Here is a 24,115-nt window from a genome sequence, read left to right as displayed (position 1 = left end):
TTCTGCACCAATCACATACAGTTCATGACCATACAGTACGTCACTGCGGCTGCGAATAAAATAAAATAACTCTGTCCGTAAAGTAAGGACAAAATCCGTAGTGTAAAGTATGATACTGTAGGTCCTCAAATAATGATTTAAGTAGTCATCCAGCAATAGCAAAGGTTAGCATGGCTTCTGTACCAATTACATAAATGACCGTACGTAGCTGCTTCTGCGAATAAATACTGTACAAACACTCTGTCCGCAAAGTAAGGACAAGATCCGTAGTGAAAAGTGGCTGTTTAGCAAAAATCCGTAGCGTAAAGTCTTAACGTGGAGCATTAGTCACCCAGTGGTTAAACTATGTATTGCATGGCGTGGTACATAACGCAGGACATAACGCGATCTGCAACTCGCGAGTCAGAGCCCTAAAAAGCGCGTTGTAAACCACGATGTACTTGGGCATAACTGTAGTTGCTAATTTGTATTCGCAACAATTATCCCAGGCCAAACGTTAGAAGTCACCTTCTGCATGCTAACACCATAGCAACTTGAAGTGCGACCTGTACCGGCATACTTTGGATGCTATCGCATCACTGAAAAATGGATGGCAATGCCAATGCTTTTAACACGCAAGCATGTTTGTGCAGGCTGTCCATACAAATTCGTATTTAGCGGCCGTATATATGGCCACTAAATACGAATCCAAATACGACTGGTTTGTAAATTTGCCTCTCAAGAATACAAATTTGCAAATGACATATGACAGCGATAGTAAATTTCTATCTATTTTTAAATGTGTTGAACACCATAAATAATGTGGATACACAATATATACATACAAGAATAAGATGTACATATATGTAGCCATTTAGACTAAGATGCTACAGAGCATCAACCTCCTCACCTTATTTTTAACACAAAGGGTAAAATGTAATTAGGTGAGCGAATCAAAAAGTGAGAGATTTGGTAAGAAATCTCCAGTTTTTTTAAAGTAGCAATCATCTACACTGCAAAACCAGGCTGTGCTCAGACAGGAGCCTCGCTGAGGCATATGTGCCTGTGTATAGTGGTAGAGAAAAGCAAACACATGGACTGTCCAGTTGAGATCAAGTGGGGTCTGTGTCCCAATTAGTTATAATATATTGCAAGCACTGAGAAGTAGAGGGCTTGTTTTTTAAGGGCTCTGTAGGCAATCTTCATTTATGAATCCTTTTAAGGGCTGATTTTTTTTTTTTTTAAGGAAAGACTGTAAAGAGGAGCTAGCCATTGATTCCGCAATATTTGGAATTTTGAGATTGTTGCACCTGGAGCAATTTTCTTGGTTCTCTTTTTTCTTTGAGCAATTAAAATGTATCATGGAGCCGAGTAAGTTCCAAATCCAAACGTTGTTCTGAACAACATAAGTCGTCCGTTTTGGTTTCCAAAGCGTCAGTCCTGAAGCTCCAAGAGGCAATTTCTGTTTTCAATTCTGATACTGCTTTGCTAAGTTCTTGATTAAAGGCAGGCTGCCTTCTAATGAGCTGGTCACCAGGGTGGCCAGATCATCCCCTTAAGGTTCTTGACTGCTCTTGGGATGTAATACCAGTTGGTATGGTTAGGAGGTGTCAGAGTTCATACAAACTGTCATTACATTTGATTAGCAGTGAAGAACCTGTGTAATTCATATGTGCCATTGTTAAAGGGATGATCTGGCAACTCTGCTGGCCATAACCAGCAGCAGATGGGAACTACAGTAGTTACTAGTTCCCATCTGCTGCAGGGACTCCGCCGCTCACTTCACATAAGCAGCAGGGACCCCCTGCCCGCCAGTGCTACCCACCCTGCGCTGCCTGTCACCCACCCTCACACTGCAAAGGTACAGGGAAGGGGGGGGAGATGACACCTCCATCAGACGGAGGTAGAGATGATGCCTCCATCCGGCGGAGGCTGGGGGGAGATGATGCCTCCATCCGGCGGAGGAGGGCCCCCACAGACCTTTTTGTCCAGGGCCCCCACAAACCTTAATCCGGCCCTGTCTCTTTCTTCTGTCGATCCTTTAAAAAAGGTGAGCTACAGTATATTATTAAAAAAATAACTATTAATAATAATAGTCTGTGTTTGGCTTTTGGTTATACCAAAACATTGGGCCAGATTCAGTCCTGAGAGCAAGGCTGAAGGTTTTGCAGATGGACAAAACCATGCTGTACTGCAGGTGGGGCAGATGTAAAATGTGCAGAGAGTTAGATTTGGATGAGTCATTTTGTTTCAGTGCTGGTTTGCCCACACATTTGTGATGTCATTGTTGGCAGTTCCTGTGGCTGCATAACGTGTTGGTCAGGAGATCGCCCATACAAACACACAGATACATCAATATATCTGCATTATATATTGTATCGGCTGTGATACTGGGCTGACCTGTTATGTCCAGGAATGACGTCATTTACATACATATCCATTGTACAAACCTGCTAACGTTATACATATTGTTTTGTCAGGCTTATATAGTATTTCACATATGTGTGCCCAGCATAGTACTGAAAAATCTGCCAACCCTTGTTACAGCATGACCATAATGTTATTTTAAAAAAATAAGATTTTATTTTACATACACATTTTTTTCTCTTTATACCCTAAAAGAGTTTGTTAAATAGATTGTGTTTTGTGTATTGTACCCAAGTGTTCTCTCATTCATTGTAATGTTAAAAACACACACTAAGATAACTGCTTCCACAATGTATTAGGCGTATTAGACAAAATAAATTATAACATCACATCACATTTGGTTTTACTATTGTTGGAACATGCCATTTTTTAAAGACTTTATTTTATGAAATGTATATATTCTACTGAAAATGTTTTTATTGACACAATTTATAACATCATTTTAAAATCGGATTAATTTCAATACAATTTTGTAAACATTTACAGTAATTTAAAATGGGCATTTTTGTTTTCTTTTTAGCATTTGCTCTATATATATATATATATATATATATATATATATATATATATATATATATGTTTTTTTTTAGCAGTGACCCAATAAAGTGCACATGTTGCCAACAGTGGAAGCAGCCATTTTTTGATGCTGGTCCGATATGCAAGATAATGTGGCACAAGTTACTATGAAATGTCACTTTGTAATGACATGCTTTATATCAGCATACAACGTACAGTATTATATCCTCTCCAGTTAGGATTTTGTTCCCAAATCTCTGTTGAGACTGCATTAAATAAAATGGTTTATCATTTGATCACTGCTACTGTATATCTAAATGATAATACTTCTAATTTTCCAGGTTCTGTCTGCTGCATTTAACACAGTGGTTCACTATCTACTCATACAATTACTACATTCACTAGACGTTCAGGGCACTGTTCTCTGCTGGTTCTCCACCTACTGTACTTATCAAATCAGAATACATTTCTCTGGATCAGCCTACTTTACGCTTCCTGTACAAGAGAGAGTTCTAGTTCCTCTTCTCTACACCACATCTTTTGTAGTTCCAATGGATTTCAGTATTATCTCTATGTGAATGATTTCCAAATGTAGTTAGCCACTCTAGATCTCTCACCGAGGGGAATATAAATTGATAAATTGGAGAAGCTTCCCAAAGAAAACAATCAATTTCTATCATTTCAAAGATTGTGCTGGATCAACCCTAAGCCCATACAATCTATTTATTTTACACAACATACAATCTATTTATTTTACTGAGTCCAGAATAAAACCTTCCTACTGACATATAATGACATGACTAAACCAAAATGCATCTCAAAATATCTCTCAACTCAAGTTCTCCACTTTGCACAAGATCTCAATCTTTTATTGAAAATTCATTACTTTCTTGAATCCCTGATTACACTTCTCAGTGTATCAAGGCTCTCTTCTAGCCTCCAAACCTTTATATTTTCCCTGAAAACTCTTGTCTGCTGACAAGCTTAGCATATTTCAGTAGTACCCCCATAACTTCCAGAAGATATTCTATCCAATTAAATTATCTTTATACAGTTCAAAAAAAACTTAAATGTGTTCTTTCCATTGCTGTATGACTGGATCAAACAGCTCAGTAGATACATTCTACCACTTGCAATCTGGCTGGATCAGTATGCAGTATGTTGAAATTATCCTCATGTATTAAATAACAACTTATAGATTAACTTTTTGAGTAGGACCCTCTTACCTTTCTCTGTCTGTAAGTACTATTCCTATTGGTTTCTAGTTGGATAAGTGATTGGCTAAATATTGTTTTGGCTAAAATAAATGGCTGTCATCACCAGGAGTAGACAATATCTGCACTTTATTGAAAATAACACTGTGAAAGTTAAAGTTAGCCAGTTGGAGACATTCCTGTTACTATATCATGTCTATTACGGGATGAATATAAACAAAATACACTATGCAAAATTTCTGTTATTGAATATTAATTGTTTTCAAGTACAGTAAACTGGTTATTACATGAGATTTACCTTCTTTTGTTACATTTTTTAAATACTAATGAATATAAGAACAATTATTATTGTATCAAATATACCTTATATTCCGATGCTGGTAGGTACATTAGAATATTCCAGAGCAAATACATACATCGGTTTTATCTGCTTGAGATCAATGGGGTTGAATTTCACAGACTGAATGACTACATAATGTAAAATTCAAACCCATTGATGTTACATTAATATTTTTGTTGTTGTTAATTCCATTACACATTGATATTAAAAAGTTAGCAAGAGTGAACCAATCTTTCAAACTTTTACTAACATATTACCAGAAAAATTATTTTGATTTATAAAATACAGTAAAGTCAAATTTAGCTTTAAATATCATACATATACTACTGTAATTGGATGTTGTATTCTATAAATTGTTACAGTAAATAATAAATAATGTAAACATAAAAAAGAATAAAATATATATTTATTATATTTCTATATAATAATTTGGTTGTGTTAGAAAAATACTGCAGATTTAATTAGTTAATTATATTACCCCACTACCGGAGGGGGGGAAAACACATCTCAAACTACTGTAAGTAGCACATATTTAAAAATGATATTTCTGCCAATATTTCTTTGTGTATATATTCAATATAGTGTTATTATTTAATAACAATAAAAAAATTATTCCAGTTTAACATACTTATTGTGTATTCTTGTCTTTGTTCATTTATTTTACCATGTCACTTTTTGTTATTACAAAGTGTTGTGTGATGATTGCGAGGGTTTAGTATGATTTCCCGACATTCAAAATACCGACAGTCAAAATACAGACAAGCATTAGCAAACAGTGAAAATGCTAACACTGTCAAAATGCTGACATATAAAATGCTGACATTTGTCGACCATACCCATGCTTTGGGCACAGGGCTTCACTGCCCTTGGCAGTCTACTTCTATGCCCACTTGGATGGTGTAGTAAGAACAAGTTGGTTCAAATAAATCATGAAAAACCTGTGTTGACTTTTTGACATGTCAACATTTTAAATGTCATAATTAAAAAAAATTGGACTGAAAAAGTTTATAGAATTTTTATATATGTAACTGTGTAAGGTTTTAGTTTTCTTGTAATCATGTTTGATACAGACTGAACGATTTTAATCAATTAAAATTCCAAAGATGCAGTTTCTGTTGTAAGAGAAAAATGCAACATCTTTTGTGTAGTTATCAACAGCGTGGTCACAAAAGAGTGTAAATTAAGTGTTAATTAAGAATAGATTCGGGCTCCAAGAAATCAAATGATTAAATATAAAAAAAAAAAAATGTTTCGGTACTTATGTAATATCTGGACTCCCGTTTTTCTTATGAGACCGAGTCCCCTCGCGGGGCTCGCTGCGCTCGCCACGCTTCGGGCACGGTGGCTCGCTGCGCTCGCCACACTATATAAAATCAACTCCATGCGTAGTTGGATAGTAAGGGTATGAAAAAATGGGATGCATTTAACATGGGAGTCCAGATAATACATAAGTACCAATGTTTCTGCAAAAGAACTTTAAGAGAAATAGAAAATGAAAATGACTACGAACAAATATGGTAAATCCATGAACTTTAGGGTATGAAGTAATGATGTCAACATTCAGAATGTCGCCATGGACATAGTGTTGATAACAAACAATCGGCTTGTAGATCATATTTTACTGGCGCATAAAGCAAATTTATGTCAATTTCTCATTTGTTGATTGGGTTAATTATTCCTCTTTATTTTTATATACTATTGAATTGCACCAGTTTTTATAAATATTCTATATCTTTGTCACACCCTGGCAATTATTATATCTGAATTTCTAAAGGAATGTACCCATCTATCTTAATGTCAGATGTTCACAACATTGGCATCACTGCTATAGGTGCAGAGACTACAGCTTCTATAAGGTCTACAGATGAGGAGGAATCCACCTTTCCGATCATAGCCCCAGGAATGAATTTGAGTTTTTTACTACTGGGCGATACATGAGGGTCCTTTGAAAGCATTGCTTTGGGGCCAATAAATGTTTAGTTGTGTCTCTAGACCTAAGGATTATTTGTTTGAATTACTATGTTTTATGTGTAAGTTGTACATGTGTCATTTGTATGTTGTTTTCCTCATTGACTATATACAAGTTCTTCCGCACTGACTTGGCAGCTTGACTCATTTTTGTAATTTTCATGAAAATCTAAAATAAAAATAAAAAGGGCGGTGGCATGTTTCCAACATTGTAAAGTATAATTAATTCTACTATTCCTTTTCTACAATATTCAGTAGAGCTTGCAATAAAAGATCATCTCTATGCTTGTAATTTTTCTTTTTATAGAATCGATCTATATATTCATTGTATAGGTTGTTGTCTCTGTCATTGACATCTGGCTGCTTGCTTATTTTATTCAGAGCATAATAATAATGGTGCTTAGGTATTTCAGTAATTTTATCATCAAATGGAGGTCCTTCTCTGTCAAAGGCATTCTTCAGGAGGTGGAGAATAGCTTTCGACTTAACAGCTTCTTCTATTTCATCACTCATTTCAGAAGTTGGTTTTACAGTAGATGGTTTTCCATTGGTGGGTTCCTGAAACAACAAGAAACAAGGGAATGCTGGTTTAGTCACAACATCCTTTGCACCATCAAACCTTTGCACACAGTGGGGGTTATTCTAGTCCATTCTTTCTGACAAAATCCTTCTTAGATGGACAAAACCATGTGCACTGCGGGTGGGGCAGATGTAACTTGTGCAGAGAGAATTAGATTTGGGTGGGGTTTTTCTTCAAAGTGAGATCTATATTGAAGTGTAAAATCATGCAGTCAGTACTTTCCCTGCACAGAAACAAAATAACTCACCCAAATCTAATTCTCTCTGCACATGTTACATCTGCCCCCCTGCAGTGCACATGGTTTTGTCCATCTAAGAAGGATTTTGTCAGAAAGAATGAACTAGAATAAACCCCAGTGTCACCAGAACCACCTTAGCAGTTGATGAGATTAACAGATTTGTTGCCTATAGAGAGACAGGTACTGTATACACCCAACTAGCAGTTGACAGAAATTACACCACCTAGGTGAGGGGCCAAAATTCTGGACCTTTTTTACCCTTTACTCAGCGAAATAGCTGTTAATACCATCATCTGCTAAGCTGGTTCTAGTTACACTGTGTCAATTTTTTTACTGTTTTTATTTCCATATCGTGATCATTTAAAAAAAAAATTGTTTACATATTACTGCTGATACAGAACCTTGTTTGTTTAATTTTCGGTTCTGTCACTTGATGTTGGGAGTACCATAAGTAACAAATAAGAAGGGAGAAAACCCTACTAAAGAAACCTTGATGTGAATTACACAGCTACATTTTACTGTAAGTTAGGTACTCTACCTTTCCATCATTTCCACAGGGGTGTGGTTGGATACTGGAAGGCAGAGGGTACCACTATGCACCCACAAACAAAGATACCTTTATGAATATGAATCACCACACTTGGGTACGCCGCTAAAAATAGAGTTAATAAACTCTTTAGTTTTTCTCTATACTGAGACTGTTTTTGTATAAAACTGGCTACACCATATGTTTTCTTATTTTTGTTTTTCATGTACAACTGAAACCTTTGACTTGGATGGATATACTCAAGGCGAAGATATTAAGTATTAACAGATATTTAAGAAGGACTCTTCAAAGTTTTCAATAGGAGTGCTTCCCACACTGTATTTTCTTGGTTGTGTTATTACAGGTCATTATGACGAATAAAAATGTTTGCTTCCTTCACACCTACAGTATTTTGACAAATTCACTTATCATTCAAAGGGTTAAGCACCCATCTTTTATTATCATTTCAAGCTGAGGGTTGAATAACCCCCAATGATTCCCTAGAGCAGCGGTTCTCAAACTGTGGGTCCCGACCTTCTCAGCATGGGGTCACGACTCCATGTTGTGACCATCAGGCTGATTACTTTCTTAATCTCAGTCAGTAATTCAAGGAGTCTGACAATTCTGTTGAAATGTCTGTTATTTTAGACTACTCCCATCATTTTGTGCCTCAGCAATGCTGCCATGTATGTGCTGTCTGCTGACTACACATGTGATGTGATGACCTTCTGCAGTAACTTGCTGGGGTCCTGTCATTATTTTTATTGTCTGATGGAGTCCCAGCGCAAAATAATTTGAGGACCCCTGCCCTAGAGTAAACACAAACTGTCAACAGTTAAATGAAAAAGCGCAGACCCTACACCCTTTACCAAACAAAGAACAAGGCCACCCTAAGGTGGTCAGATGGGCACTGCTAAGGTGTGTGTGGCCAAGAAAGCTTCTACTTGAGGGACTGAGTAGGTCCCTAGGTAGAAAAAGACAGAAAATAAAATAAAAGTAGCGCTTACCAATGAGGAATTTTAGAATAAAAACACATTTATTATACATGATAAATGTAATAAAAAAAAGCATATAAAACATAAGTACTTCAGCAATAAATGAATATGGGGTATGGTTTTAAAAGAATAATCTCTATCAGAGCCCTCTGGTTGCCACTGATCTTAATATTGTAAGGTTCCGCTCCTATGTATACCGCCTGGGTGGTAGAACAATGTGGAGGAAAACGTTCAAGTAGGGGAATTGAATGGTACTTTCCACTGGATTCAGACAATTAGAGGTGGGTATATTTACCACTGCGGGTCACCATGGAGTCTTGTATCCATTTAGGACTGCCTTTGTAGCTGTTATCTCCTTGTGGTGATAAAGATGGAACTCTCTCCACTTTGGAATCACGATGATCTGGAAAGGAATCCTGAAGTTCCCAGAGAACAGTTCTCCAATAGCAGAAGTTGAAAGAGGCTGCTGGTTGGACCCACAAGTGCACAATGCGTGGGTGGCAGTTAGGGGCCAGAAGAGTGGCAGCAACCAACGCGTTTCGCTGCCTCTAGGGGCAGCTTTTTCATGGATAAGTTCTTATGTTTTATATGTTTTTTTTATTACATCTATCATGTATAATAAATGGTTTTTTTATTCTAAAATTCCTCATTGGTAAGCACTACTTTTATTTTATTTTCGACCCTTTACCAAACGTCTGAGACATTATTCTCAACTCAAACCACCTACATTGCTTTGTGCACCTGACTATGCAAACAAGTAGGAAACAGGAACATTCTCCAAATTACCTGTTTATCTACTCATGCAGACACAACTTTTACCATACTGTATTCTCTGATTTTGATGTTTCATTTTATTTAACTACCAGAGAAGCATGTGCTGAATTATGTAACTCATGTCTAAATATGTTATCAACTAACAACTCCAGCTTGTGTGAAACATTTACATTTACTTTATGAGGGTGATTCAACACTGCTTGTCAAGCAGCAGTCGTTCACTGCTAAACAAGCAGCTTAATTCTGCCTGCCACCCCGACAAATGCCCGCCTCCCAAACTCCCAAGCCGCTCGCATTGCCTGAGTAACATGGGAAAGGATGTGTCCAAGAACAAATCCCCTCACATGGGGCCGAAGGGAAGAGAAATTATTCTTTCTTTCCACTTCGGAAATAAAAGTCAGTTTCAACTGACTCTTATTTCCTTCGGTGTCCAACAAATAGGGGTGGTCACTGACGTCCTGTGATGTCAGCCGCACGCCCCCCAGTAGGCACTGGCCTGCCTGCGTTCCCATGGGAACGCCCAGCATTTTCATGGGGATGCCCATAAAATGCTGGGCGTTTTCACGGGCAAGCCCCATTCCCGCCACCGTCTGCCCCCGGCCCTCCTTCCCCGCAAAAACAAACAGCCCAGTGAGTGTGTAACTCGCCACAGCCATTCGCTAACAGGATCTGCACATGCGCAAATATGATACAAAGAAAGAGAGAAAAAAGTATCTCCCTTGGTGTTGTGCACCTGAAATTTCTTAAAATGTAACTTTTATTAGATAACGATAAAATAGGCTGCGAAATATAAAATAAAAAACACATTCAACATCGAGTGAAATGAAGACAAAGACAATGAGTGTTTACAATAAGGTGGCGAGCAGGTGGCACACTGATAACCACTTATTATTTTTAACGATTTACAGATGTACAGTTTTTCAGACGTATTCCCTTTAATAAAGGCTATGTAGCCTGGGATTTGTCTGCAATACTTTGAAACATTTAATTTCATTTCATTTACTGTTTTACTACAGAGGAGATTGGTAACAATTTGTTGGAGGTGCTAATTTGCGAGAATGCCTGTACCGATTGGGTTAATAGTGAAATTAACTCCAACTGATATTTTAATTAATGAGAGGTTGGCTGGTTATAATATGTGGGGATCCCTTTCACCCACTAGCTTCACCCACTGATAACACTTAACGGCCGTGTAAAATACAGCTATTCTGGTGGCTTCTAATATGCTATCAGAGTTGTCATATATCACAGTTTGTGGCTAGAAGTAATAAAGGGCATCTCATTAAATGAAGGATCCCTATAGTAGTGGTGTTAGCCGTTTATTATAAGGATTTGTAGGGATTTACCACCAAACAATAGCAGACAAATGGCACATGGCACTTAATAAGTGCAGATCTATCCTTAATGGATTATATGCTGCAATCGTCGTCCTGGTCAGTTTGGTATGACCCGTTCACTCTCAGTATATGATAACTGGGATAATTGCAAGTCTAAGTGGTATATACGGTCTTGCAGCCGGTAAATGTGTCCAGACACACTGTGTTTGAAACAAAGCTCTCAATGCTGTTGGCGCACCGTCTCTCTCTCTCTCTATCAAGGCACGTTGCTGAACGCTTGCACAAAGTACAGCGTTCGCCACTTATATCGCGTGCCTCTCTCCTCCCTAGTATTCTATCACAGGTAACACACTTATCACAACATTAGACAATTACAACACATCGATAGGTTTACAGTATCCACCCTGCAAGCACACCGCTAGCGGAAAATAACGCTTACACATTCGCAGACCTCCCGCCATTGGAACAGAGCCGAATTTGCCCTGTTCCAAATGGTGTTGAATCACCCCTATGTACCATATGGAACATGTCCCAGTGGATGATCTGATTATAAACTGGGTTATATCACATGCAATTGCAATTATGTGCAATCTTTACCAGTCTTACATGATTTTAGGGCTCAACAACATTTTTGGCGTACATTGGGGGTGTTTAAGTTCTGTACATAGACTGAATTACCTTATGTCTGCACTGGGGCATTTTAAAGCATGTGATTTTGTGTACCAGCATAGGAGTAAAGGAACTTACTTTGGGCTGTACATATATATGCTCTAGATGTTGATGGTGAAATATCAGAACTGAATAATATTGCACCGGAGGAACTGTAGAGCAAGCATGGGAGCTCCTGGGATGCACAACATTTTTAAATAATAATTTGGAAATATTTTTCCTACACATTATACATAATGGCAGTCATGCAATGATAGCTAGGTGGGCCTAAATATTTGCTACACCACTGTACAGCATGAAGTAATTACATACCTTTTCATTGTCTCCTGCTTTCTCCACACCTCTGCGATCATTCTGAACCACATTATAGGAAGTGTAGACTCTTGGTTGGGTCATGTGGTCTGGACGAGTCGATGTTCCATGCAGAAGTAGTCTCCAGCTTTCGATTCTTCCCTCATTTTGTTTTCTTCCAGACTAAATAATAATAACAATTTTATGTTGCTATATTTTAAAAGCAGATATAAAATCCTTGAGTCAGATAATGGTTCAAAAGTCAGAAAGAAACACTTGATTGTTTACAATGGTAAGATGATGAAGCAATAGGCATTATTGAGGGGATAGATCAAACCTGCTATAGAGATAAAGTGGTTTAGATGCCTATAGCAACCAATCAGCTTCTAAATGTCATTTTATAGACAGCACTAGGTTATTTATAGCTAGAAGCTAATGGGTAACTTCTCAAAGGACTGATCCTTCTCCCTACAAGAGAGAAAGACTTGCCAGTAGATAGAGTAGAGGAAAGCTCTATAAAGGTGTAGGAAGCAGGGGGGGGGGGGGGGGGGGGGGTGCTACTACAGCATGGGAGGGAATAGGATGCATTTGAAGAATATTAGTAAGTAATGCAAAGGAACAGGGCAGCATATGTGCAGAAAAGGAATAAGATAGGAATAGGCAGTGATCTGTTATCATGTAGCAATTAATGATAAAATGAATATAATACATTCTCAGATTAACTCTGTTTATCAGTCGGTACAGTAGGGGAAATTCACCAAGATGGGAGTTCTATTTAAGATGGGATGTTGCTATGGGCAACCAACCAATCAAATTTTATTCTAGAAGGTGCTTACTAAATAAGAAGTAGATTCTGATTGGTTGCCAATAGCAACATCCTATGTGAACTAGAACTCCCATCTTAGTAAATGTCCCCCACTGTACATCATCTAGATTAAAAGCAATGAGTGCATAACTTTAAAAATGTAATATAGATATATGTAGAATATACATAGGTGTCCTCATCTCTAGAGGGGAGGCTACAGGACAGTTGAAATTCAAATAGGGGAGCTACACCAACTGCCACTCCAAACGGACTCACTGGCAGTTACTGTGGCTCCTCTATTTGAATTATGAACTGTGCTGCAGCCCCCCTCTGGAGCCTCCTCTGGCCCTCATACATTTTTGATACAGTCACACCAAACACTGCCGTTGGCATGCCAGGTCCCATCAGACTTTGCAAGCATTGGGAATGTTGTTTGCATTTTTTTGCCAAAATGCTTCTAAGACAATGCAGTGCAGCTAGTTTGCACCAGGAGACGGTTCCGATTACTTTCATATGTAACACGTGTATATCTGTGTGCAACTGAGTCGCGGAAGTGCTACAATTTTGCAACTGCAGCGTTTTACCATAACAAGTTCTGTTGTGCTTGTTGTGCTTGATACACACTCGGTCGCACACAGATAGATAGATAAGTGTTGCTTATCAAATTAATCAGCAGAGTCTCCTATCTCCTGTGTCCAAGTCACATTATATGTAAAAAGTATGGGAGTTGCACGGGATGTGTCAGTTCGCTCACGCCCAGCATCTCCTGCTGCATGTAATATTGAGACTAGATGTACACATCTGTAAATCTAGACACTTCGGGTGAAATTTACTAAGATGTCTTCTATCTTCTAGAGCAGTGGTTCCCAACCTTTTTTTCTCCCGTACCCCTTGATTAGGCTTTTCATTTATGAGTACCCCCTCGTGAAACCGTTTAGGGGGTGTGGCCTAAAAAGGGGTGTGGTCTCATTTGAAGGGTGTGGCTTAACAGGGGCAAGTCATTCCCCCATTTTCACTGTGGTGGTATGTGCCATGTCTTCAGATGAATTTAAGAACATGCTGATGTATGATATCCAAAAAGATTCTAGTGCCCAGTTTATACTACAAAAATCATTCTGGTACCAAATATAAAACATAGCGTTCATACTGGCAATGACGAGAAAAAAAAAAAGTGCAACCACTTGACCACAATATAAGCTCAGCCCATTCTGCAGACAGCATATAAAATAACAGAACACTGTCAAATCTCTATTACTGAAGCAACAGACATTCCAGGGGATCACGTTAGCCTTCCAATAGTGCCAGATACACATATGCCCCCAAAAGTGCCAGATACACATATGCTCCAATGGTGCCACGTATTCCCCCACAGTGCCAGAAACAGGAATGCCACCACGGTGCCAGGTATGACCCCATGGTACTGGGTATGCGCCCACAGTGCCAACAATGCCCCTACAGTGCCAGCAACAAGTATGCCCCCATAGTGCCAGCAACAAGTATGCCCCCATAGTGCCAGCAACAAGTATGCCCCCATAGTGCCAGCAATGCCCCACAGTGCCAGCAACAAGTATGCCCCCACAGTGCCAGCAATGCCCCCCACAGTGCCATCCATATGGTACGCCCCCACAGTGCCATCCATATGGTATGCCACCACAGTGCCAGCAATTCCCCCCACAGTGCCATCTATAAAAATGCCCCACAGTGCCAGCAATATGGTATGCCCCCACAGTGCCAGCAATGCCCCCCACAGTGCCAGCAATATGGTATGCCCCCACAGTGCCAGCAATATCGTATGGCCCCAAAGTGCCAGCAATGCCACCCACAGTGCCAGCAACAAGTAAGCCCCCACAGTGCCAGCAATTAGGTATGCCCCCATAGTGCCAGCAATATGGTATGCCCCCACAGTGCCAGCAATGCCCCCCACAGTGCCAGCAATAAATATGCCCCCACAGTGCCAGCAATAAGTATACCGCCACAGTGCCAATGCCCCCCACAGTGTTTCCCAGCAGCAGCACACTCACCATTGATGCTGCTGCCGGGGAGAGGACAGTCCAGTGTCCCCTGCAGTCACTGTAGCTGCCGCCGCTGCCTTCTTCTCTCAGGGAAGGAGAGTACAGCACACTGCGCATCTCTCCTTCCCTTCACTGTGACTGGGCTGCCCGCCAATCAAAGTTTGCAGGCCGGCTCCTGATTGGCTGCCGGCCTGCAAGCTCTGATTGGCTGACGGGCGGCCCAGTCACAGGGAAGCACGGTGAGGGGTAGGAGAGATGCGCAATGCACTCTCCTCTCCTCAGGCTCAGAAGCCGGCGCCGCATACCCCCAGGAACCCCTCTTACTGCCTTCCAGCCACAGCGGCGTGACCCGGCGTCCTGCGCATGTGCCGGGTCACGCAGCCGCCATTAGCGGCGACTGGTTTGCGTACCCCCTGCAAGACCAGCGCGTACCCCCGGTGGTACGCGTACCATGGGTTGGGAACCGCTGTTCTAGAGGGTGGTAAATAAGTAAGAAGTAGCTTCTGATTGGTTGCCCATAGCAACATGACCTGTGAAGTGTATTTCACATCTTTGTAAATTTCACCCTTCATGTCTTGCGATGTTTATCAGCTTACTAATATAACATTTATATCCATCTGAGGAGCTACTATATATACTTACCACATCATTGATTTTGACAGTCCAGATGCCTGCTGGGTCTTCTCCCCAGGTGTGAACCGACATAAAGGCCCAATTTTTAAAACCATTTGTGGATACGTCTCTTTCTCTTTCAGTCAAAAGGACGGTTTTGGTTCCTGCATATAAAGATGGTAAGTATTACTCCTGAGCTAAATTTTTATATTCATGTAGACAAAATATGTTGTGTATGCATACACTGTATAGTTATATATATATACATATATATATATATACATATATATATATACATATATATATATATATATAAATCATCTGACTTCAAAGTAAAGTCCTAAGTACAGCATTTTTACATGTATGTGTATAAAATTGTTGAAAAGGTTTTTCTGAAATGTGCTTTTTCTATGTTTATAGCAATCCCTGATGAAGTCCCATGTAGGGACGAAACGCGTTGGAGACATCCGTTTGCTACTCTGAAATAATAATAACACACCATTGAACCTTTTAACAGTCTGGATAAACCACCTGTATTGTGTGGAATAAGAGACTTTTATAATAAATGTATATGAGTTTTGGACTTTAGTGTGCTTGTTTTACATTTCACTACAAGGCTATGTTGATCTAATTACTATTATATACAGTATATATATGAGTTCGTAGTGGCACGGCACTCTCCCAATTGGTGCAACTACCGCAGTGCCTTTTTGATCAAATTGGTAGAGAGAAGTTGAGACAAGCAGCGGCACTCAAAAGGATTTTCCAACAAACGTGTATTAAAGATGACCAAAACCAACGTTTCGGGGCTGGGACGCCCCTTTGTCAAGGTGTGGGGCGTGAAACGTTGATTTTGGTCATCTTTAATACATGTTTGTTGGAAAATCCTTTTGAGTGCCGCTGCTTGTCTCTACTTCTCTATCTATCTATCTATCTATCTATCTATTTATATGGATATAGAAGGCTAAGGGAAATAACGGCACTCCAGAGGCGGATATAATTTCAAACAAATATGGTGTATTAAATCATGATTTATTTCATTATGTTATTTTTAAGTTATATCCACCTCTGGAGTGCCGTTATTTCCCTTAGACTTCTTTTTTGTTTTCTATTCAGGCATCCAGGCCAGCTGGATATTTCTTAAAGTGAGTGCCGGCAGATTTGGATCATATATTATTATTATTATTATTATTATTATTTTATTTATAAGGCGCCACAAGTGTTTCGCAGCGCCGTACAAAGGAACAATACAGGGAGACAAAGCTTGGCATAACATTGAATAAATAACAAAAATACAGTACAAATAAAGAGTGCCACAGTTCAATACACATTACAGCTTGGATAGAAGTAGTGAGTACTCAATCAACATACAACTAGAGGCTTGATGCCAATGATGGAGATGAGTATGCAGACGAAGATGGTCACTGAGTGTTGGAGTATAGGAGAGCTGTGAGTGACATGTGAAGAGAAGTGGGCTTAGACGACAGGAGGGAAGAGGGCCCTACTCAGAGAGCTTACAATCTAGTAGGAAGGGGAGACAGACAGATTACAAGAGGTGCAAGCAAGTGGGTGGTGGTTAGATAGCAGGATGTAAACAGGCAAGGGGTCGGAGAACCATCTGGTTTATGCAGTGGACGGGTATGCTTTGATGAATAGGTGAGTTTGAAGCTTTGCAAGGTCGGGGAGAGTCTAATGGAGCGAGGGAGTGCGTTCCACTGAAGGGGTGCAGCACGGGGAAAGTTCTGTACTCTAGCATGGGAAGCAGTGATCAGGGTGGAGGAGAGACGACAGTCGTCAGCCGACCGTAGAGGGCGGGAGGGTGTATGAATGGAGATGAGGTTAGAGATATATGGAGCAATGGAATTAGAGATGGCCCTGTATGTGAGTGTGAGGTGTTTAAAGAGGATTCTGTAGGGGAATGGGAGCCAGTGCAGATTTTGTTGAAGGGGAGTGGCAGAATTAGAGCGGCGGGAGAGGAAGATAAGCCTGGCTGCAGCATTGAGGACAAATTGGAGAGGAGCCAGTTGGGATTGAGCGAGGCCGGTGAGGAGAACATTGCAGTAGTTGAGCCGTGAGATGACCAATGAGTGGATGATCAGCTTAGTTGCACTCTGTGAGAGAAAGGGCCTGATGCGAGCAATGTTGCGTAACTGGAACCGGCAAGAATGGGCCAGGGCTTGGATGTGGGGTGCAAAGGAGAGGGAGGAGTCAAGAGTGACACCCAGGCAGCGGAGTTGGGGAACGGGGGAGATGATTGTGTTGTTAACAGTATATATATATATATATATATATATATATATATATATCACAGCAAAAGAAATAGGCATCACTACGGGTCTTTAGGTGAGAACAAATGTGGAACTTTAATTGTGTAAACGGTCTACGCCATTTGGGGATTACTCCCTTGGTCCTGATGACGGGAGAAATCCCAAAATGGCGTAGACCGTTTATACAAGTAACATTTCACGTTTGTTTTCACCTAAAGACCCGGAGTGACGCCTGTTTCTTTTGCTGTGCTATAATGGTGGGGAATCCATCAAGGGAAGGCACCCGGGCAGAGACGCATGTAGAGCGGGGAGTGCACGGACATTTTCTGGATAATATATATATATATATATATATATATACTGTTTATATACATGAAGTTTGCATAAATCAACCAATACTGTCTGGCCAATTATTTTAATTGGAGCGTTAAGGCATAGCAGTAACATAGTGAGAAATGACCCATTATCCTGTCAGTGGAATTATAGTAGTCATTTATTAGAGTGACTTGGACATGACTTCCGGGAGCACTCCAAAGGTCACAGACTTGGTATACTGTATGTAATCTATTGTTCTGTACATGATTAGAGTGTCTAATGAGATGTGACTAATGTTTACCTTAGTCTTGTTTTATTCCATCTACGTAGTAGAGTAGCTATTTTCTGTGCATCTTTAATCATTGTATATACAATTTTGGGGATGTTTTGTTGTATAATGTGTTATATAATTATTTTATATATCATCGATGTGCTTGTATAAATATACTGTACTGTATGTAATTTGTCTTGCTATACATCGTCTATGAAGTTGTGTAGCTATTTATTGTGCAATAGTCTTGCAATATATCATTTATATGGTTATGTATTTCATTGTGTATTATTAGTGTTATATGACTTTATGGAGTAAATTTACTAATATGGGAGTTGAGGATGGGATGTTGCCTATAGCAACCAATCAGATTCTATTTCTTATTTATTTAGCACCTTCTAGAAGATAATAGATAGCATCTGGTTTGTTGCTATTCGCAACATCCCTTCATCAATAGAATCGTATCTTAGTAAATGTACCCCTATATGTTTATATGGCTCTTTACAATAGTCTTATTCTATCTCATCTATATGGTAGTGTAGATGTTTACTGTTTATCATTAGTCTTGGTATATATCATCTCCAGTATGCTGTTTTGTAGTAGTTGTGTATAACAAGTTTTTTATGTATATGGTTTGTTTATATAGCAGTTTACTGTACATAATTAGACTTGCTATATGCCATTTATGTTAAAACATATCACAGTGCTGTATTTCAATAGATTTTCTGTGGGAGTATATATATGTAAAGAGAGAAGTCACTCCAGGAGTGACATTTAATAGGGTGACGAATCAGATAGTGAGAGATTTGGTAAGAAATCTCCAATTTTTTTTAAAGTGGCAATCATTTACACAGTTTGTTTTTGCAGTGTTTATGATTGCCGCTTTAAAAAACCTGGAGATTTCTTACCAAATCTCTCACTTTCTGAATCTCTGATCCTATTACATTTCCCCCAATCAAACAATCAGGTAACATGGTAAACAGGCGTCAACGTTTCAATGCTCCTGGCATTTTTGTCAAGATGACATGGAACCTGATAACAACAGGTGAACAACCGTTAAATAGCGGGACACAAATATATACTTACCCAGTCTGCATGATCCGGCTAGCGGCTGCTTGCGACTTGGATTCCAATTTTAATAACAAACTATTCCGATCACCTCCTCTTCAATCGGGATGGTTTGTTATTAAAATTGGAATCCAAGTGGATTTACCGGCTACAGACGGTCAGACCCAATGGACTGAATGAATGATTTAATTGGAATGTATTCCTTTAAATTTAGCACATCATTACTTTTTATTTCCTATGCTCTTCCTCATTAATGTTCTTGATATCTTAGTGGCCATGTTCATTTTCCTGCATGTTTCCTTCATGTTGTGCTCGTGCTTTCATTCATCTTATACAGTGCGCCTGTCACACGCCGCCGCGGCAGAGCACGGCGGGCATACTACTCACCCGTCCGTGCCTGCCGTCGGCTAGCGTGTGTGAGCTCCCAGCTCGTGGACGGCGGCAGCGGCTCCTGGCGTGAGGACGGCAGCAGGGGAAGCTGGGGAGTGCAGCACTGTGTCTGTGATTGGTGACGCCGGGAGGCCGGTGCCGCCATCTTGCTTCAGGACAAAACAGAGATTGGGCCAGGTCAGGGGTTTCTGCCCATACTACCCTGACATCCAATGGCAGCTGCCATCTAGGGATATAGGGGATCTGCCTAGGGCTGTTCAGGGTCAGCACAAAAAGTCTCTAGAGCTGTTCAGTTCTCTAAGCAGACTCCTGACTCTCCTGGTGCCCTTGCCTCTTATGCTCTGCCGTCAGATCCGTTTAGCTGCCTCAGACCCCATCGCTGCAGTTCCTGCCAAGTCCAGCAGCCAGTCCATACTTCCGAGCTACCACCTCCAGATCCACCTCTCAGAGACTCTTATCCATCCTCTTTCAGCCCAAGGATCCAATTGTGTCCGCCATCAGTACCACCTTCTTTTCCGGAGCATTACCACAACCAGTCTTATCCAGCCAACCTCATTACCTACTTGAACTTTACGTTTCCACGGACATTGCCTTATCCTTTCCAAGTACCTTGCCTGTGTTATTTTTTGTTTACCACTAACTGTCACTTAAAGAAGTATTTGAGTAATAGTTTATGAAATTCTTCATTAAACCTGCACATTTTAATCCTTCTTCTTCTGTTCCGTCTCCTGTCCCTGAGCACCACACGACTTCATCCAATCCATCAGCCGTGACAGTGCCAATATTTGCCATGCCTTATTGTTATTGTTATTATTGTGGGTGTTTGCATTAATATATATTTTTTTAATTTACAGTTTCTTATATAGCGCAGCAGATTCCGTTGCGCTTTACAATAGTAGACAGTGATAAAACAAACTGGGTAACAACAGACAGACTTGTAGGTTAGAGGGCCCTGCTGTAAGCTTACAATCTATAGGGATATAGGAGGGAAACACAAGGACAGGCACCAGTAATAGCAGTCCCACCAAGTTACAAGTCCAGAAGGGAAGCTATATAATACATAAGTGCCTCAGAGGGTTATGCGTGTGGTCCTTAAATATGATAGGCTTGCCTGAAGAGGTGAGTTTTCAGGGAACACTTGAAAGCTTGGAGACTAGTGGAGAGTCTTATTGTGGAAGGGCATTCCATAGGATGGGAGCAGCCCGATGAAAGTCATGTAATAGTGAATGGGAGCTAGTGATCCGTGCAGAAGAGCGACGCAGATCTTGTGCAGAGCGGAGTGGTCCAGATGGGAGATATTTTGTTATAAGTAAAGAGATATATGCTGGTGCAGTATGGTTAATAGCTTTATATGCAAGTAGAAGTGTTTTATATTGAATACGGTAAGATACAGGCAACCAATGGAGGGACTGGCAGAGCGGATCAGCAGACGATGAGTGTTTTGCAAGGAAGATCAGCCTAGCAGCAGCATTTAAAATGGATTGCAGTGGTGAGAGTCTGTTCTTGGGAAGACCAGTTAGGAGACTATTGCAATAATCAATGCGGGATATAATGAGTGCATGGATAAGAGATTTAGTAGTGTCTTGTGTGAGATAGGGTCGTATTTTGGATACGTTTTTCAAATGCATGTAACATGATTTTGAGACAGATTGAATGTGGGGAAGAAAGGACAGTTCAGAGTCGAGGATGACCCCTAAGCAACGAGCTTGTGGGGTAGGGTGGATTGTGGAGTTGTTAACAGCGATGGAGATATCAGGATGGTAACTGTTCTTAGTTGGCGGGAATATAAGTAATTCCGTTTTGGAAATATTGAGTTTGAGCTGGCGATAAGACATCCAAGATGAGATGGCAGAGAGATATTCAGAGACTCGGCCCAAAACCACTGGTGACAACTCTGGGGTTGATAGATAGATTTGAGTATCATCCGCATATAAGTGATACTGAAATCCGAAAGAGCTGATATATATTCTCTTCATTATCTTTATTTCTACGTATATGCATTCAGCATTTTACACACTGCACCACATTTGTGTTCCCCTCTGTAGGTGGATCCGGCTGGCGGCCATGGACAGAGTCCTGACATTGCTTAGCAGCAGTCAGGGACTGATGTTAGCGACAGCCGCCCACCCATTTCCAGGACCGGGAGCCATGCCGCACGCGGCCGCTGGCTGGGTCATGCAGACTGGGTAAGTTTATATTCATGTCCCGCTATTTAGAGGTTTTTCAACTATTGGTATCAGGTTCCATGTTGTCTGACAAAAATGCCAGGAGCATTGAAACGTTGACGCCTGTTTAGCATGTTACCTGATTGTTTTATCCACAAGCATTACTAAAGATTATTTTAAAGACCCCTGGAGTAACTTCTCTCTTTCCATATTTGCTGTTTACATTTATGCAAGGCACCCAGGGCAACTCATCTTCAATTTTGGGAGTGCCAAATCTACCTCCACATGTATATGTATATATATATATATATATATATATCTCCTATATATTTGGCTACATCTGTCACTCAAAGTGGGTGTCTGTGTCTATAACGCTCTGTTCCTGGACTTTCCTCTTAATGTGTGATTGCCTTCATCTGTGCTGAACACCTTTCTGAGAAATTAACCTGTTTAATACAGGTGATGGCAATCATACATCAAGGGGAAGTCTAGAAACAGAGCATTGTGTCCCTCCTGGAGAGGGTCATGTTGGGAGGTATGTGACAGAGAACCAGCCCAGTGAGCCCACAGACAGTGCCAGACACCCACTGCCTTCCCATGTTGCCCAGCACTGCTACTCCACAGCCACCAGGTGAGCGCCCCCCTCCCGCGATTTGCGGCAAAACCTCCCCCCCGCGCGCGCCCCCCCTCCCGCGATTCGCGGCAAAACACCCGCGACCCCCCCTACCGCGATTCGCAGCAAAAACACCCCCGCGACCCCCCCTCCCGCAATTCGCTGCAAAAAGAACCCCCCACGACCCCTCCCGCAATTCGCGGCATAACCACCACCCCGCGACCCCCCCCTCCCGCGAATCGCGGCAAACCCTCCCCCGTGACCCCCCCCCGATTCGCGGAAAAAACACCCCCCCGCGACCTCCCTCCCGCGATTCGCGGCAAAAAGAACCCCCCGCGACCCCCCTTGCACGATTGGCGGCACCCCCCCTGCGACCCCCTCCCGCGATTCGCGGCACCCCCCCCCCCGCAATTCGCAGCAGCCCCAGGATTAAATGGCACATGCAAAACACTGGCACGGCTATGGTCGTCAATGAAAAAGGTTGACATGAGTTTTTGAAGATTTATTTCATTTTTTGAATGTTTTCATATTCATTGTCATGTGTCAACATGGACACCAATGAAGTGGCACACTTATGTCAACTATTACATGTGTTGACCTTTCTGTGTTGATTTTTTCTTGTGGCGATTCGCGTCACACCCCCCGCAACCCCCCCCCCCCGCTTCCGACCCCCCGTGACCCCCCACCTCCCGCAATTCGCGGCAACCCCCCACCGGAACCCCTGTGAACCCCGCCCTCCCGCGATTCGCGGCACCCAACCCCGCGACCCCCCCTCCCGCAATTCGCGGCATCCACCCCCCGTGATTCGCGGCAGCTCCAGAATTAAATTGCACATGGAAAACACTGACATGCTATGGTCGACAATGAAAAAGGTTGACATTTTGATTTTTGAAGTTTTTTTTTCATTTTTAATATTTTCATATTCATTCTCATGTGTCGACATGGACACCAATGAAGTGCCAAACTTATGTCAACATTTACATGTGTTGACCTTTCTGTGTTGATTTTTTCTTGTGGCGATTTGCGTCACACCCCCCCCCACCCCCCCCCCCGCAACCCCCACTCCCGCGATTCACGGCACACACACACCCCCCGCGATTCTCGGCACCCCACCCCGTGACCCCCCCTCCCGTGGTTCACGGCACACCCCCCGCGACCCCCCCTACCATGATTCGCCGCAACCTCCGCCCCCGTAACCCCCCTCCCGCGATTTGCGGCAACCCACCCCGCGACCCCCCTCCCGCGATTCTCTGCAATCCCTCCCCTCCCGCGATTCGCAGCATCCACCCCCCCACAACCCCCCCTCCTGCAATTCGCGGCATCCCCCGCGACCCCCCCTCCTGCAATTCGCGGCACCCTCCGCGACCCCCCTCCCGCGATTCGCGGACACCTAAGTTGCAATACAGGGCATCTTTCATACAATTCTAACCATATTTCTCATATACAAACGTTCACAAATTAAGGGGGCGCAGCCCCTTACGACGGTGTGAAGAGCGCCCGTAGGGCGCGATGAATCACCTAGTATAATATATATCTCCGTTGCGCTTTACAAAAAGAGACAGTGATACAACAAACAGGGTATTTACAGACAAAAGGTAGGAGGTAGTATATATACATGTCCAATGAGAATTGGTAATGTCCATTTGATCCCAAAATAAATGTCATCTCCTTTAAATATCCCCAAAATATTTTTATTTTCCAATTAGTAATAAACCCAGTCATAAAAACAGTGTTTATTGCAAA

General features: G+C 41.4%; 1 protein-coding gene across 1 annotated transcript in view; it reads right to left on the bottom strand.

Moving 5' to 3' along the window:
* Positions 1-2,682: 2,682 nt before the first annotated feature.
* PCSK1 (proprotein convertase subtilisin/kexin type 1) overlaps positions 2,683-24,115 on the bottom strand; it is a 63,772-nt gene continuing 42,339 nt past the window's right edge. The window contains exons 12-14 of the mRNA XM_083151754.1: positions 15,314-15,447; positions 11,876-12,037; positions 2,683-7,002 (exon numbers count right to left, since the gene is read on the bottom strand). Coding sequence (XP_083007880.1) covers positions 6,676-7,002; positions 11,876-12,037; positions 15,314-15,447 — 623 coding nt within the window. The 3' untranslated portion in view covers positions 2,683-6,675. The remainder of the gene's footprint in view (positions 7,003-11,875; positions 12,038-15,313; positions 15,448-24,115) is intronic.

The sequence above is a fragment of the Crinia signifera genome, chromosome 1 (genome assembly GCF_055691185.1).
Source record: "Crinia signifera chromosome 1, ASM5569118v1, whole genome shotgun sequence".
Lineage (NCBI taxonomy): Eukaryota > Metazoa > Chordata > Amphibia > Anura > Myobatrachidae > Crinia > Crinia signifera.
The sequence above is the reverse complement of the archived record's forward strand: the minus strand, read 5'-3'. Positions and strand labels throughout refer to the sequence as shown.